General features: G+C 49.0%; 1 protein-coding gene across 1 annotated transcript; it reads right to left on the bottom strand.

Moving 5' to 3' along the window:
• Positions 1-53: 53 nt before the first annotated feature.
• NELFCD (negative elongation factor complex member C/D) lies at positions 54-14,728 on the bottom strand. Its single transcript, XM_039479277.2, has 15 exons — positions 14,604-14,728; positions 8,911-9,026; positions 8,263-8,372; positions 7,300-7,409; positions 6,120-6,227; positions 5,559-5,711; positions 5,211-5,341; positions 4,078-4,243; positions 3,714-3,848; positions 3,136-3,275; positions 2,041-2,155; positions 1,610-1,705; positions 1,392-1,532; positions 918-1,047; positions 54-525 (listed from the first exon to the last, which is right to left on the bottom strand). The coding sequence occupies exons 1-15, from the start codon at positions 14,715-14,717 to the stop codon at positions 491-493; spliced, it is 1,800 nt and encodes a 599-aa protein (XP_039335211.1). The 5' UTR covers positions 14,718-14,728; the 3' UTR covers positions 54-490.
• Between the last annotated feature and the right edge of the window lie 1,542 nt (positions 14,729-16,270).

The raw sequence follows: 16,270 nt of genomic DNA, 5'->3' as shown, positions 1-16,270 counted from the left end.
TATTCACACACAAAACCAAGGTCACATCAGGACCCAATCCATCCCAGCAGAAAGGCTGTTGAAAAATTTATTTATTATTTGTTCTTAGCAAATTGAGACAATTACAATAAAACATCAACTGGGTTCCTGTGAGAAAACTTGAGGTCAGCTTTGAAAGGAGTCCGTGAGTGTCTGAGCTCCCAGCTGCCCGTGGCTGATGACTGGATCCGTCCTGAGGGGTAATGGGAGTCCAGTGCCTGCCTTGAGGGAAATGAACACTGAAACTGGAACTTAGGAGCAGTACTGGATTGACAGCAGAAGAGGGACTGTCCGTAGAGCAGTTTCACACTGAAGCTGCCACCATTTCCCTTTGTGAAGAAGTCATCCACCTCTCCCAGCAGCGCCCATTTCCAAAACGCTGCCCACACTGCTTAAAACAACAGCTTCTTGAACGGGTTTTTCCACAACTGGTTCTGGAATGTTCTGCTTCAGCTCTGGAGGATGCTCTCAATTAGTTCACCATGATGAAGTTAGATTTGCAGTGAGCTTTAACGAGGAAAATATTGACTGCATTAGAAACGGGAAGCAGAACATGACATTTTCTTTTTTCTTTTTTTGAGATGGAGTCTCGGTCTGTGACCCAGGCTGGAGTGCAATGGCACGATCCCAGCTCACTGCAACCTCCACCTCCTGGGTTCAAGCGATTCTCCTGCCTCAGCCTCCCAAGTAGCTGGGATTAGGTATGTGCCACCATACCCAGCTAATTTTGTATTTTTAGTGGAGACAGGGTTTCTCCATGTTGGTCAAGCTGGTCTCAAAATCCCTACCTTATGTGATCTGCCCGCCTCGGCCTCCCAAAGTGCTGGGATTACAGGTGTGAGCCACGGCGCCCAGCTGCCATTTTCTATTGCAGCAAAGGGCTGGGCAGTGGGCCTCACCTATGAACTCCGCCACAGGGTCATGCTCTCCTTCGGTTTTGATGGTGCCTGCGATACTATCGTTCTCCAGGATAGGGAGGAAAAGCTGCACGAAGTCAGAGGTATAAGGAGGAGCAATGACGTCCAGCACCTGCATGGGGGAGCATGGGGTGACTTCTTCCGCACAAGCAGTGCAGGGCGTACGCTGACATAACGGCGAAATGGCAATCAGTTTAGAAAATACCCCTCCCCCTGCCGCCCGGCTTCCCCGGTGACACCACCAGTCTCCAACATTAAGACACCCAGGGTGGTAATGGAGGGAAAGTGTGTAATACAGCTCCTGCAGGCAGGAGGTGCTTTTTGGTAAATGGGTATCTGTCATTGTCACCACCACATCCAAAAGCACAGTTCTCAGTTAGGTACAAAATGAACTAAATTAAGCCAAAGGGCTAGTATAAACAGTAGGAAACATGAAACCAACGGTGCATTGCTGACCTCAGTGACAAAATAGCGAATGAGTGAAATGTCAGTGTCCAGCTTCTCCAGACACTTTCGGATGTAACTGACAACAGGAAGTACATAACCTCGACTCAGCAGGTGAACCATCCTGTCCAGCAGGGTCTTCTTCAACTCAAGCTGCAGAAGAAGGGGGACAGGGAGCTGGGTAGAGGGGTCCTCCCCAGCCCCCTGGTGACCCCACGGGCCCCGCTCACCTGCTCCATCACGTCCAGCTGGGAGTGCTCAGTCTCAAAAAGCTTAATAAGCAGCTGCAGGACCTGGGGGTGCAGGAGCTGGTGGCAGGTGCTGATCTACAAACAGGCCAGAGGGAGCTTCGCTGAGCAGTGTGGTCACGCTCGGCACACCGAGAAACTGGGCACTGTCACAGCCACCAAAAAGAGCTTATCGCTGAGGAGGAAGGTCCTGACACCCAAGCCAGGGCCCTCAGCTTCCAGTAACATTTGATTAAGATATCTCTGCAGTCAATGAATCGAGGTCCTCAAGCGGAAAATCCTCATTTAGGACAGAAATAACTGTTTTTGAAAAGAATATCCCTAAACTCGCCAAATAGATGCAATGTTCATGCCAAAGTAAACAGCATGAGACAGAGCCAGTGTACGCTGTGAACAGCCCCCCGCCCTCTTACCTCATCCAGCAATGCCAGGTGGACAGGGGTGTGGTCAGTCTGCAACTGAAAGTACCTTGGTTCTGATACAGTCCAATCCACCCACTTCAGCACACCCATTGCTACCACTGGAAACCTATAGTTAAGGCAGAATGCTTCCTTTACAAAACAATTTAAGACACAAAATATACTAGAAAAGCATTAAAGGAAGGTTAAAAACAAACTCAAATGACTCCATCATTCACCCTTCAATAAACCCTCCCTCCCTTTTTTTTTTTTTTGAGACAGGGTCTCACTCTGTCACCCAGGCTGGAGTACAGTGGCACACTCAGGGCTCACTGCAGCCTCCCAAGTACCTGGGACTACAGATGTGTGCCACCATGTCTAGCTAATTTTTTGTAGAGAGAAGGTCCCCCATGTTGTTGAGGCTTGTCTCGAATTCCTGGGCTCGAGTGCTTTTCTTGCCTTGGCCTCCCAGAGTGCTGGGATTCCAAGCGAGAGCAACCATGCCAGACCTAGGCTCTGCTTAGTAGCGAACAGTGTGAATGGACTGGCAGCCACTCCAGTGTGCGGTGTGAGAAGCAGAGTTCAATTCCCTGCTCACTTTAAAGCACTTGTTTAAAGGAGACCATTAATGCACAACCCTCAGTGAGTGTGGTGGACTGGGTTAAAGTTTACCTTTATTTAGCAAACTCTTTCTCCATCCTTAGTATAAATTATTAGGGGAAAGACATGCCTAAGAGCTAACACACTATTTCTAGGACACATCTATTTACATAATGGGCATGATCACATAAATCATTTCTCTCGAAGCAATACTTTGTGGGTATAACTTTACCTATAGACCCTTCAAATCAATTTTTGTTAACTCTGGTCTGTCAGTTACTTAGTCAAAGTTGTGAGGATTTACTCAACAGACTTCTGGCAAATAAACACCTGAAAATTACTCATGCTGCTAAAAGTGTTTAAAGTTCCCTACATACTATTTAAAAATGAAAAAATAAATAAAATGATTGGGTCTCTCTGAAGCTTTTGTTACTTCAGCTTTCAATATGAAAACTCCATCCACCTCCTCCCCAAAGGACTGATTTAAGAAGTAAGTTTCGTTTTCCTTACCGAATACACTGATAAAGTGTGCTCAATTCCGCCACTAGTTCAGAGGCCCCTTTGTTCTCGTTGCAACACAGATTGTGAACAGTTTCGACAGCTTTCGACGTTGACTTCAGCTCATCTTTATTGATGCTCACTCGCTTGTTCTGAAAACACACACACACAAGCTGGTGAGCCTGACAGGGCTATCTGCCGGCTGTCGCGGTGTTCTGGTGTCGGCCACTTCTTGCAAATCACTTTCCCGATCTCTCCTTAAGTTGGGAGTCAATTTAACTGTCAAACTTCACAGTCACACAGTGTACAGAAACTTAAAAGCAGTGAGGCTAGTGTCTTGTCTATGTTTTATGGAAATCAGTTTCATTTCTTTAGTCACATTTCAAATTATAGTTTGCAGAGTATTAGAGAAGCATACACATTTTCTTGAGACATTCAGCAGTTTCTCTATGCCGAAACAGAAGAAAAGACGTGCCTGATAATAGAGAGGCCCAAGATTTCTTGCAGCCAAAATTCCCCAATAATATCAAAGCAGAGGAGGACATTTGTCTCCAAAAACAAATTCCACAAATTCCCAGAACTGGTAGTACCTTCTTCCAGGTCTCAACCACGCTTGCTGCATAAGCCAAGATGTGGATGTATTTGTGCTTGTGGTCCTGGTTGATCCGAGCCCCCGGTTTAAAGAGTGACTGCATGAACAGGTCCAGGAAGGCTGGCACGCGGATCTGAGGAGAAGCACACGCCCAGTTCGGGATGGCAGGCGTTGAGGGCACTGCTCGCCCACCTACCCTTAGGGCTCCCTACATGGCAGGAGCCTAACAGGCAGAGAATGTGACTGAGGAAGGACCAGGACAATGATGGATTTGCATTCACAGCCTTCAGAGAATCAGACAAGCATAGACCTTTCAAAGTAACCTGACCAGTTGGCATTAGGGGTCCTTGAGAACAACTTACGAGTTCAACAGGAGGAGGGTCCATGCTCGTGAACATCTTGAACAGGACGGTGATGTCGGCAGGGTTCAGGGCTCCTTTGGACAGCATGGCCCCCAGAGCCTGGCAGGCCCTGGGGTAGGAGGCAGCCGTGCCCAAGGCTAGTGTGATCTGACTGGCATCGTGACCTCTTGATGAGAAAAATCAGAGGCAGCTTACTAACAAGGCAGCTTCTTTTTTCTGTTCATTTTTACGCATTTAATACTTTGCATTGTTGGGGTCTCTGTTTTTCTGTCATTCACGAGTATACTGACTGACAGGAAAACAACATTTACAACACTGGGAAAGTGATTCAAATACAGCTTGCTGACTCTGTAATAAAGGAGTCACTTTAAATACTTATGAAAACTCTAGTGGTAGCAGAAAATGAAGCTAATATGAGCTCATTCTGTACTGTAAGATATGGACTACACCGTAACAACCAGATTGCTGAGCAACTCTTGCAGGACTGATGTTATCTGTTACTTATGAATCCCAGTGTAAGAAAACCCAGGTCCATAAATCCAGCAAAGTGAAGAATAATCAAGTACTTTACAAAACAGTCCTCAAAGTAGCACTTTAGAAAGCCAGCTCTTCATGTATACCAAAAACAACTCTAACTTCTCCAGCTCTGCTGGATAAAAGGAAGGTTTTTTTTTTTTTTTTTTTCTGTTGTTTCATTTTGGTTTTGTTGAGACAGAGTTTTGCTCTTGTTGCCAGGCTGGAGTGCAATGGCACGATCTCGGCTCACCGCAACCTCTCCCTCCCAGGTTCAGGCGATTCTCCTGCCTCAGCCACTCAAGTAACTGGGATTACAGGCATGCGCCACCATACCTGGCTAATTTTTTTTCTTTTTCTTTTTTTTTTCTTTAAATAGAGACATGGTTTGTCCATGTCCATCAGGCTGGCCTTGAACGCCTGACCTCAGGTGATCTGTTGGCATCAGCCTCCCAAAGTGCTGGGATTACAGGTGTGAGCCACTGTGCCTGGCTAAGAGGAAGTGTATCTATATGTTGAACAGAAGGAGCTAGCAGCTTTGACTATGGAACAAGGGCCATGGGAAGGGTTTCATGGGGAGCACTAGGGAGGGAGGGGTGAGCAGAAACAGGGCCTCTCACTTCTCCTGAGCAAAGCGCTGCACTTCCTGGGCGATCCTGCGGACAGCGGAGCCCCCCTGCTCCTCCTGGGCCAGCACGGACATCATGGCCTGGGCAAACAGGTACGTGTGCTCCCCATGGCACACCATCTTCTGAAAGATTGCAGGGAGAGAGGGTGTGGGGTTCACTATTCTAGCACCAACAAGCGGACGAGAGCCAAGCCTCTACTGTGGTCAAGCCTGGGAGTTAGCATCCCGGAAGGTGCCCTCAGAAATGGAGATTCTCTCTAGGGAAGGAGCAACTCGTGCTTGAAAATCAAGACCCAAAGCAGCTTCCTTCTAATCTGCGGTTCATAAAGAAAGAACTTACCGCAAACTCAGGGAGATTTTTTTCAAGGTTTTCTTCTCCTCCATCTAAAATTGTAGCTAGAGAGGTCCGGAGCACTCTCGAGAACACCTCTAGTTGCTGGCATGCTGTGGACACGCTGGTGATCTCCCCCTGGTACCCTGCATCAGAAATAAGCTAGCACACAAAAACAAGAAGTCAAAGGGGCGGCAAGCAGTGGCCTCCACGGGACGCTGGCCTGTCAGTGTCAAGGCGAGGTGGAGTAAGTGTGCGCTGGCCATGGGGCTCAGGCCTTCGCTCCGCCCCCACCTTGCTACCACCTCGGTCTGTGCCCCGGGCTGACCACCTCTCCATCGTTTCTGCGTATGCAAGAGGAAGACCAACCAGGCACGCTTAAAGCTCCTCTCAAAACACAGAACTCTGTGTGTCCCTTTTCTTTTTCAATGTAAGGCTTATGAAAATAAAACAATAAAGATGTTTATCAAAAAAGCAAATATGAACTGCCAAAGGAAACAGACCATCAACCAAAAATAACCCTCATTCATAAACACTTTCCACTTTCTTCAACTCTAGAACTCTTCCTACCTTAACAGTAAAGTTCAGCATCAAACAGTCTGGATGGGCTTCAGCCAGCTTGTAAAAAAGGTCCCGCCAAGTGGTGTGTGCGATCATCTGTTCCAGCCACGCTGGGGTCTGCCAATAAACACACAAACAATAAGATAGGAGGAGGCCCCGCTGTTACTTGGGTGGAGATTCTGCTGTACAAACGATCGCAGGAGATCAGTCCTGAGGGACTCCCCATGGGCATCTAGTTCTGGGGGAAGCAGACCCAGAGCTGGCCACGGCCAAACAGTTGGCCGAGTGACAGGAAGGCCCCTGGATGCCCACTCAGTTTTCAGAAGATCGGACTCTCACAGGAGGGTAGTGAAAATCACTTCTTAGGAGACACTGAAAACTGCGCAGAGCTGACTTGCACACACAGGGTACTCATGCTGCCCCAGCTGTACGCCCTCAGCAAGAGAAAGAGGCCATTTAAATGGCACAGGTGGTCTGGCCCATCACCACATGAAATAGCCAGAAAAACATTTTCTCGGCTCTCCTGTGTGATGGGTGGCCTCAAGGGCTGTGCTCCGAACCTGCCATCCTGTTTGTGCCAAGACCAGCTCCCCAAGCCTGCTCCCAACCACAGACAGAATGCAGCTGGGCCTCAAAAGCAGGCCTGTTCCGGAGATGTGGGCTCCCAGAATGGGCGCCTGTGGCTTGAAGACTCCCCAATGATATGGCTGGAACTTTCCGGAAACTGCATGCAGCCTAACATTCTTCTTACCAACCCTCATTCCTTCTCTTGCCCTCAAGGGTCAGACCTGCATCACAGCTCCCCCAGCCTTACCCCATCTTCCCTCACAGTCACTACCCCATAATCTCCTGCAGGCCTAGCCCTGTCTTGGGCATCTGCTTCTTGGAGGAACCAAACACATTCACCATACCACTCCAAGGGCTATGCCCTGGAGTCAGCCTGAGAAGGGCAGTGGTGGGTACGAGCTGTTCCTTCTCTTGACCTCAGCACCTGTGTGCCTCTCATATGCAAGCATATCATGACCCTGGGTACAAAGGACAATTCTGACTAGATGGGACTTCTGTCTCACACTGATTTTAGTACCCAACTCTGCCATTACTTACATGATATGCCATACTCCAGTGTATACCGGGAATCTGCAAAAGACCCTAAGGCCTAGTTACTGGACAAAGAAAAACAATTTCTCACCTCTCCTTCTTCAGTAAAAATAGAATCTGCTTTGCGGGGGTCAAAATGTTTGATCAACAAACTCTTCAAGTGATTTTCCACAGTTTCCTGAACCTGCACTGGCTCAACACCTGAAAGAGAATGAACTCAACTAGACAATGGCAAGCTCTCAATTCACTGTGCGACTTAGAAAGCAAACGGTCAAAAGTCTCTATGTAAATCAAATACCATAGAATTGCTTCCGACCACTTATGAACGTCAGATTTTGGAACTCTTTAAAAAAGTTATTAATGATATTCAATGATAAGACCTAAAATGCAGCACAGAACAAAATATACAAGGCTGGTCCACCCTTGACTTCATGGAAAGGACAGAACAGTCTGTACAGCCTTGCTAAGGATAAAGACAAATGGCCCCAGCAGACAGGTAGGAGGATGGAAAAACATCCCTTCGCAGTCAGGAGAGAGCAGATGCCAGCCAGGAAAGACACACTTTATCTAATCACCGGGACGGCAGTGCGTCCACGAGGTTCCAGACAGCATGTACCTCGGTGATGTCATCTGCACCTGGCTCCGTGGATTTACAGTAAGGCTCTACTTTGATCATATTAGCTAAAAGCCATAATCATAGCCAGTCCTAAATTATCCATCATTTACTACTTGCTGTAATAGATGTCTTGAAAATGACATACTGAACATACACTGTATAATCCTGTAATTCTACAACATGGTAGGCGAAACAGCTCAATGAGAATCAGTTCACAGCCTACCAGTAAACCTCAATTATTGAATCAAAGATAAGAGGCAAGCAGATAAAAATGAGTAAGATAAAGATAAAAATGAGTAAGAAGTTCCACTCTTTCTTACACAAGTCTCAGAAACCAGGAAAACAAAGAAGGTAACGTATCAGTGTTCTAAGAACACAAAGGTCTATTTTTAAAAAGGTGGGGGTGACTAGGCAGGACAGTGGCCACCCACAAAGCACCTGTCTGAATGAGCCACTCAGCCAGCAGGTTCACAGTCTGGGCCACAGCGGTGTAGTTTTCAGATAAGAGCTGGATAACATTCTCTGGAGACCCTCCTGCCTGAAAATACCTAGGGAAAGGAACAAAGTGGCAGTTACACCACAATGAATGGAAGTGAGCCTGGGCTGGAGAACAGGAAGGGGAGGAAGGAGGAAGAGAATGAGGTTTCAACATTCTTAAAGCGGCAAGGGGGCTGGGTGTGGTGGCGCACACGTGTCATCCCAGCACTCTGGGAGGCCAAGGTGGGAGAATCACATGAGCCTAGGAGTTCAAGACCAGTCTGGACGACCTAAGAAGCTCTATTCAAAAAAATAAAAAATAAAAAAAAGCCAGGCATGATGGCACATGCCTGTGGTGGCCACCTCAAGAGGCTGAGGTGGGAGAACTGCTTGATTTCGGGAGGTTGAAGCTGCAGTAAGTGGTGATTGTGCCACTGAAACAGAGCAAGACTCTATCTCTAAAAAAAAAAAAAGTGGCGGACCCCCCCTTGAAGCCTTTAGTTCCAGTTCACATGACTCTTGCTTTACATAGCACCTTCTGAACGTATTACAAAACTTTCTCCAAATTACCCCCAGCCTTCTCTCAATACAAACACCTTTCTCACATACCTCTTCAGGGTGTTAAAGATGGAGGGTTCCATGATATAATCCCGGGTGGAAAATTTATGCAGGCATTCTTGCTGAACCTCTGCATCATCTTCTCCTTCTCCAGAATCATCCTCCTGCTGTTGGAAAATGCCAGGAGCCAGGATATTTTTTCGTTAATATAAATATCCGAATCTCACCTTAAATCTGTAGAAGGCTGCCCATTTTGAAGGTATTCTACACACATTATTTCATTTGCCTTTCATGACAGTTTCATGAAATGGGCCGGACAGGTAGCGAGTGGCTAAGAAAATGGGATCCAGGATCACACTGAGTAGTTGTGCACAGCTCCTCCCTGGCAAACTGCGTTCCATGGTCACACAAGTTACCCAACCTCTCTAAGCGTTCGTTTCCTCCTCTGTTAAGTGAAGATAATAATAACACCTATTCCCACTTGGCTGCTGTGAGGATTCCATGAGCTAATTTTTGGAAGAGCCCAGCATAATCCCTGACATTCAGTAACGGAACAATAGGTAGTAAACTATTATGATTATTGTTTTCACTCTTATTTCATACATGTCATTTAAGACTAACAACCTGAATTCCTGAAAGCGTGAGCCATCACTTACCATTAGGAAGTAAAGATCACTAACTCGCCTGGTATCAGCACTCCTGGCTGGAATCCGGTCCCAATTCTATGTGGAAGTAACCTCAGGCCTGTCACTCAATCTAAGGGCAAGGCAGGCTTCTTCACCTGCTGATAACCATGGAGGATGGAATGAGTGATCCCAAACCCTGCCCAAACTTTAACACTGCCACCCTAACTAACAAGCAGATGCTGTTTGAACCTTCAGTCTACACTGTGCTCATCAACCAAGGAACCCAAGAAAATATAAGACAAGGCTTTTTCCATCAAAGAAGTTCACAAACTAAGGAGAAACAGACCTCCATGCAACCTACTCTAATATAATGAAGCAAGAACTGGACCAGGGGTCAGCAAATTCGGGTCATGACACAGAGCCAAATCCAGCCCTCTCCTATTTTTGCAAATAGTTTTATGGAACACAACCACACCCACTCTTTTACAGATTGTCTACGATTGCTTTCCCCCAGTAAGGGCAGAGTTGAGTAGTTAAGACAGACATGTACAGCCTAAATTATTTGCTCTCTGGCCTTTTTCAGAAAAGTATGCTCACTCCTGATCTGGACTAAGATCCTAAAAGCAGTACTTTGGGAGCAGACAGAACCCAATGACTTCCCAGTAGAGACTGAAGAGTCTTTTCTCAGACCAGATTTGTGTGGAAAACGCTGAGCCCCTAAGAGTGTGACACAGGCTTCACCCCAGCCTCATTCCCATGTGTCCGTCCTCTTGGGCCTCCATCCTGGGTTCTCACCCGCCTCTTCCGCCACCATCTACCTGCTCATAAATCTAGAATCGGCCTGGATCTCTCTCCATCTCTCCTCCCTTGAGCTCCAGACTCCGGTATCCAACATCCCATTCTCATTTCCATTCAGATATCTCACAAGTACCCAGACTCCACACGTCCAAAACTGACATCTTTTCCCTGGAAACAGATCTTCTTCCTACAACCTATATTTTAGGAAAGGATTCCATTATCTATTTACCTGTTACCCTCAAGCCTGAAAATCATGCTCAGCTTCTCTCCCTCGCCCCACCCCCACATCCTGTCACAAAGACCTGTCAATTCTATCTCCCCATGTCTATCCAAGGTGGTCCTTCTTTCCACATTTGCCTCTGCCCTTCCTTACTTTTTGCATGCTTGCAGTGGCAACATTCCCCTAAAGTCTCAGTCTCATTCCTTCCTTTCAGTCATCTTTCACACGGAAGCCACAGTGATCTCTGTAAGCCACATTTCTCCTCCTTAAAGGTTCCCATCCCCTTCAGGAAAAAACACCCAAGCTCTAGCATGACTGTGCCCTTCCCACCTGCTCCTGTCTGTTCTGACTCCTCGCCACTTCCCATTTACAAATGGCAGCCAGACTAATCTATTTGCATTTCTGTAGCTCTTAGTTTCCATCATCCAGACTGAACATCACAGTGGCCTCCTTTTACACATCTTCCTGCCTTCCACTATGTATGGAACATGGCATCAAGTGAACAGAATTTGAGTCACCAACTATCTTTTTTGTTTTGTTTTGTTTTGTTTTGTTTTTGAGACGGAGTTTCGCTCTTATTACCCAGGCTGGAGTGCAATGGCACGATCTCGGCTCACCGCAACCTCTGCCTCCCGGGTTCAGGCAATTCTCCTGCCTCAGCCTCCTGAGTAGCTGGGATTACAGGCACGCACCACCACGCCCAGCTAGTTTTTTTTTTTTTATTTTTAGTAGAGACGGGGTTTCACCATGTTGACCAGGATGGTCTCGATCTCTCGACCTCGTGATCCACCCGCCTCGGCCTCCCAAAGTGCTGGGATTACAGGCTTGAGCCACCGCGCCCTGCCATCAACTATCTTTTAAAATCCAGTTCTTGCCACCCTCCTAACACCTTTCCTAACTTTCTGTCCCTCGTCCAAGTGGAGTCACAGAATAAAAATGAAATGAACATCTGGTCCACTCTCCTCATCAATGAGAGCCTATTGGTGTCAATGGGATAAATTAGGATCATGATCAAAATTCTCCAAACATGGGACCGAGCGTGGTGGCTCGTGCCTGTAATCCCAGCACTTTGGGAGGCTGAGGCAGGTGGATCATGAGGTCAGAAGTTCAAGACCAGCCTGGCCAATATGGTGAAACCCCATCTCTACTAAAAACTACAAAAATTAGCCAGGCATGGTGGTGCGAGCCTGTAGTCCCAGCTACTAGGGAGGCTGAGGCAGGAGAATCGCTGGAACCTGGGAGATGGAGTTGCAGTGAGCAGAGATTGCGCCACTGTACTCTAGCCTGGGCAAGAGCAAGACTCGTCTCAAAAGAAAAAAAAAAACAAATTCCCCAGACAGGAGACTCCCCAATCTTCCATCAGCAGGGTCTAGGCCTGACTGCGTAAGCTTGGGCAAGTAACTCATGTGCTCAGTCTATACAGTGAAGGCACTGATTAGACGGCCCTTACATGCCCCAGTTCTAACAGTTTTTGACTCAAGGGCTCAAGGTAAGGCTGGGCATGGTGGCTCAAGCCTATATCCCAGCACTTCGGGAGGCTGAGGCAGGCAAACTACTTGAGGCCAGGAGTTTGAGACCAGCCTTGCCAACATGGTGAAAGCCCATCTCTACTGAAAATACAAAAATTAGCCTGTAATCCCAGCTACTCAGAAAATCACTTGAACCCGGGAGGCAGAGGTTTCAGTAAGCCAAGATGACACCACTGCACTCCAGCCTGGGCAACAGAGTGAGAGACTGTCTGAAAAAAAATAAAAAAAGAGAGAGAGAAAAAGGCTTGGTGTGGTGGCTCACGCCTGTAATCCTAGCACTTTGGGAGGCCGAGGCAGGCAGATCACCTGAGGTCAGGAGATCAAGATCAGCCTGGCCAACATGGTGAAACCCTGTCCCTACTAAAATACAGAAATTAGTTGGACATGATGGCGGGTGCCTGTAATCCCAGCTTCTAGGGAGGCTGAGACCAGTGAATCGCTTGAACCCAGTAGACAGTGGCTGCAGTGAGCCGTGATCGTGCCACTGCACTCCAGCCTGGGCAGCCGAGCGAGACTCCATCTCAAAAAAAAAAAAAAAAAAGAAGAAAGAAAGAAGTCTCAAGATGATATACAAGATGCCCCAAACACCAACCCACCACTAAGCTAATTCACACCCTCTCATCTGGACCACTTCGGTGGTCAGCAATTTGATGAAGCCACAATAGAGGCAAATGACATGGGTTTGGGTCCCCTCTCCTTCCTTTATTAGTTTCATGACTTTGGGTAGGTCATTAAGTCTTTCCATCTCACTTTCTTCACTTACCAGATAAGCAGAGTAACACACCCAACTCAGAATCTTGAGTGTGGAAGGTGATAATGCATGAAGCACATGGCCCAGGCTCTCAGCCACATCTGACTCTCTATCCACTCCACCCCAAGCCTCCAACGCTGTGAAATGATCCAACGTGCAAATCTACTCTTATCACCCCCTGCCCCGAACTCCTGAACAAGCCATTCAGCTGCTCTTCAAGGACTGACCTCCTGCCACTGCTTCTACCAGGCAGCTAACCTCGCAGGCCTCCTTTCAGTTCCAGAAACACATGGCCTGTCTTGTTACTTGACACCACAGCTCCGAAGCCGTCATCACACCACCATTCATGTTCATCGAAGTAAGCCCACTGCATCCTTCATTCCCTCAAAATACCAGTTCAAAATGTACCAAATATGCCCATTGTTGATTCTTTTTAAAAAATGCAAGTTCCCGGGCCAGGCACGTGGGTCACACCTGTAATCTCAGCACTTTGGGAGGCCGAGGTGGGTGGATCACGAGGTCAAGAGATCGAGACCATCCTGGTCAACATGGTGAAACCCCGTCTCTACTAAAAATACAAAAAATTAGCTGGGCATGGTGGCACGTGCCTGTAATCCCAGCTACTCAGGAGGCTGAGGCAGGAGAATTGCTTGAACCCAGGAGGCGGAGGTTGCGGTGAGCCGAGATCGCGCCATTGCACTCCAGCCTGGGTAACAAGAGCGAAACTCCGTCTCAAAAAAAAAAAAAAAAAAAAATGCAAGTTCCCGGGCCAGGCACATGGGTCACACCTGTAATCCCAGCACTTTGGGAGGCCGAAGTGGGTGGATCACCTGAGATCCGGACTTCGAGGCCAGCCTGGCCAACATGGTGAAACCCCCTCTCCACTCAAGATTTTAAAAATTAGCTGAGTGTGGTGGTGGGCGCCTGTAATCCCAGCTACTTGGGAGGCTGAGGGAATCGCTGGAACCCGGGAGGCAAAGGTTGCAGTGAGCCGCGATTGCGCCATTACACTCCAGCCTGGGCAACAAGAGTGAAACTCTGCCTCAGAAAAGAAAAATGCAAGTTCCCAGGCTCCCGTGCAGATCAACTGTCTCCAGGGCGGGACCTGAGAAGCTGCATTTCAATAATGCGCCGCAGGTGGGTTTTAAGATTAGAAAAAGGTGGGGACAAACCAGCAGACTAGAACTGCCTTCCCTGGCTCTGCAGGCCCTGTCGTCAGGGGAGAATACAGTGATCCCTCCTGGGCTTCCACTCCAAACTCTGGAAGGTCAAGACCAGAAGATCCTTTTCATTATTTTGCTCAAAGACAGATGAAATCGGCCAGAGGTGCTGAAGAGTAGTTTATAAAACAGTGAAACTTATGTAGAAATGCCCAAAGTTCTACTTTTCCCCCACGATGCTGGTGTGAAGTTTTCCTTTTATTTTTGTTTAAAACTGTCTGGGCTCCGAGCCCAACCCTCCACCTTAGTATTAGTGTCCCGCCCGCCGTGGGGGTCGCAGGGCCGGCGCTGGGCCTGGCCGGAACGAGGGGTCACTGGGGGCTTCGGGCTGCCCCGCTCCAGAGCCACCGCCGCCTCGTCCCCGCCCCCCTGTCCTGCAGGCGAAGACGCGGGAACCCCGGCGGCAGCGCTGCGGGACCCCGGGCTGGCGGGGGCGGGGCGGGCTGTGTAGAACCACACGGTGACCGCGCAGGCTGTGCGCGCGCACACACCCCGCACGCCCGCGGCCTCGCGCCGCTCGGGCTTGTGGGGAGCGGAGCCGGCCCGCGGGCGGCGGAGACGAACGATCCTCTCCGGGGAGCGCCCGATGCTCCGCCTTACCTGGCCGCCGTCAGCCTCGTCGCCCGACTCGGCCGCGCTCCCGAAGTAGTCCTCGTCCATGATGGCTCCCGGCGCGGCCCCCGCCATGCTCTCCCGCGAGCGAGCGTGGCGCATGCGCGAGGCGAGGACGGGCGAGCGGGCGCACGCACGGCCCCGTGGCCCCGCCCCCCGCGGCCGCGCGCGCGGCCCGGGCTGGAGGCGGGGCCCGGAGGAAGGGGCGGGACCTGGAAGAGGGGCCGAGCCGCCGGCGCCCCGCTAGGAACAAAGGGGACCGGGCGAAAGGAACGTCCCCCCAGTCGATTTCTGAGCGCTGCTAGGGTGGGCCGGGGGCTCCTGCAGAGAGGTTTCCTGCTGGACTCTGCACGGTCTCACCCCGGCTGCACCAGCCCTGCCAGCGCTAGTTTCCTCATCGGACAGCTTTTGGGAGTGTCTAGGACCCACGAAAGTCTTTTAATTTCTTGTATTTTTGGAAAAAAGTACTAAACGCGGCAGGGCGTGGGGGCTCACGCCTGTAATCCCAGCCCTTTGGGAGGTCCCGGAGGGCGGATCACTTGAGATCAGGAGTTCGAGACCAGCCTGGCCAACATGGTGAAAGTCCGTCTCTACTCAAAATACAAAAATTAGCCAGGCGTGGTGACGGGCGTCTGCAATCCCAGCTACTCGGGAGACTGAGGCAGGAGAATCGCTTGAACCCGAGAGGCGGAGGTTGCAGTGAGCCAAGATCGCACCGCTGTACTCCAGCCTGGGCAACAGAGTGAAACTGTGTCTCAAAAAAAAAAAAAAAAGAGAGAGAGAGAGAGAAAAGAGAAAGTACTAAATGCAGTGGAAAGTAGCATTTAAATTTTTTTTTAATGGAGGAAAGGCCCACAAAGCAAAAGTGTCCAGAGCCCACAAAAATCTCTGAAGAAAGGACCTCCCTGGTAGTTGCCAAAGGGAGCAGGTGACGCTGTTGTGAAGCCCGCAGCACGATTCCTGTGTGAAGTAGGGAGTAAGAACATGACAGCCTCCTGATAATCACGAAAAGGTTTTTGCTGGCTGTTGGGTGTGCATGTTTTTTAAATTTTAAATTTGGTACATGTGCAGGTTTTGTTACATTGGTATGTTGCGTAATGCTTCTAATAATCCCTTCGCCAAAGTGGTGAACATGGTACCAGATAGGCAGTTTTTCAACCTTTGCCCGCACCCCCCACGCCGCCACCCCGCCCCATCCCCCACACCTTCTGCCTTTTGGAATCCCCTGGGTCTGTTGGTCCCATCTTTGTGTCCAAATCGTGGAAGAATTTAAGCAGGGTGATTAATGCCATCAGATCTGGATACTTTAAAAGATAATCCCCATGGCTGACCGCTGTGGCTCACACCTGTAATCCCAGCACTCTGGGAGGCTAAGGTGGGAGGATTGCCTGAGGCAAGAGTTTGAGAGATGTTGCCTGGGCAACATAGAGAGACATCCCCATCCCCTCAGCCAGGTATGGCGACGCATGCCTGCAGTCCTAGCAGCTCGGGAGGCTGAGGCAGGAAGACAGCTTCCGCCCGAGAGCTTGAGGTTACATTAAGCGATGGTTGTGCCATTTCAGCCTGTGTGACAAAGTAAGACCCTGTCTATAAACAAAAAAAAAAGAAAGGTAAGGCCCATGTCAGCAAGGAAAGGGTATTAAAAGAGCTCCAGA

Source organism: Saimiri boliviensis, chromosome 9 (assembly GCF_048565385.1).
Source record: "Saimiri boliviensis isolate mSaiBol1 chromosome 9, mSaiBol1.pri, whole genome shotgun sequence".
NCBI classification, from domain to species: domain Eukaryota; kingdom Metazoa; phylum Chordata; class Mammalia; order Primates; family Cebidae; genus Saimiri; species Saimiri boliviensis.
This window is presented reverse-complemented; position numbering and strand designations above follow the sequence as displayed.

Coding starts and splice junctions, on each gene's coding strand:
- NELFCD (XM_039479277.2), bottom strand. CDS start 14,717: ATGCGCCACGCTCGCTCGCGGGAGAGCATGGCGGGGGCCGCGCCGGGA. Junction 4,244..5,210: donor CAGCGCTTTGCTCAGGAGAA/GTGAGAGGCCCT, acceptor TTTCTCATCAAG/AGGTCACGATGCCAGTCAGA. Junction 1,706..2,040: donor ACCTGGCATTGCTGGATGAG/GTAAGAGGGCGG, acceptor GCCTGTTTGTAG/ATCAGCACCTGCCACCAGCT.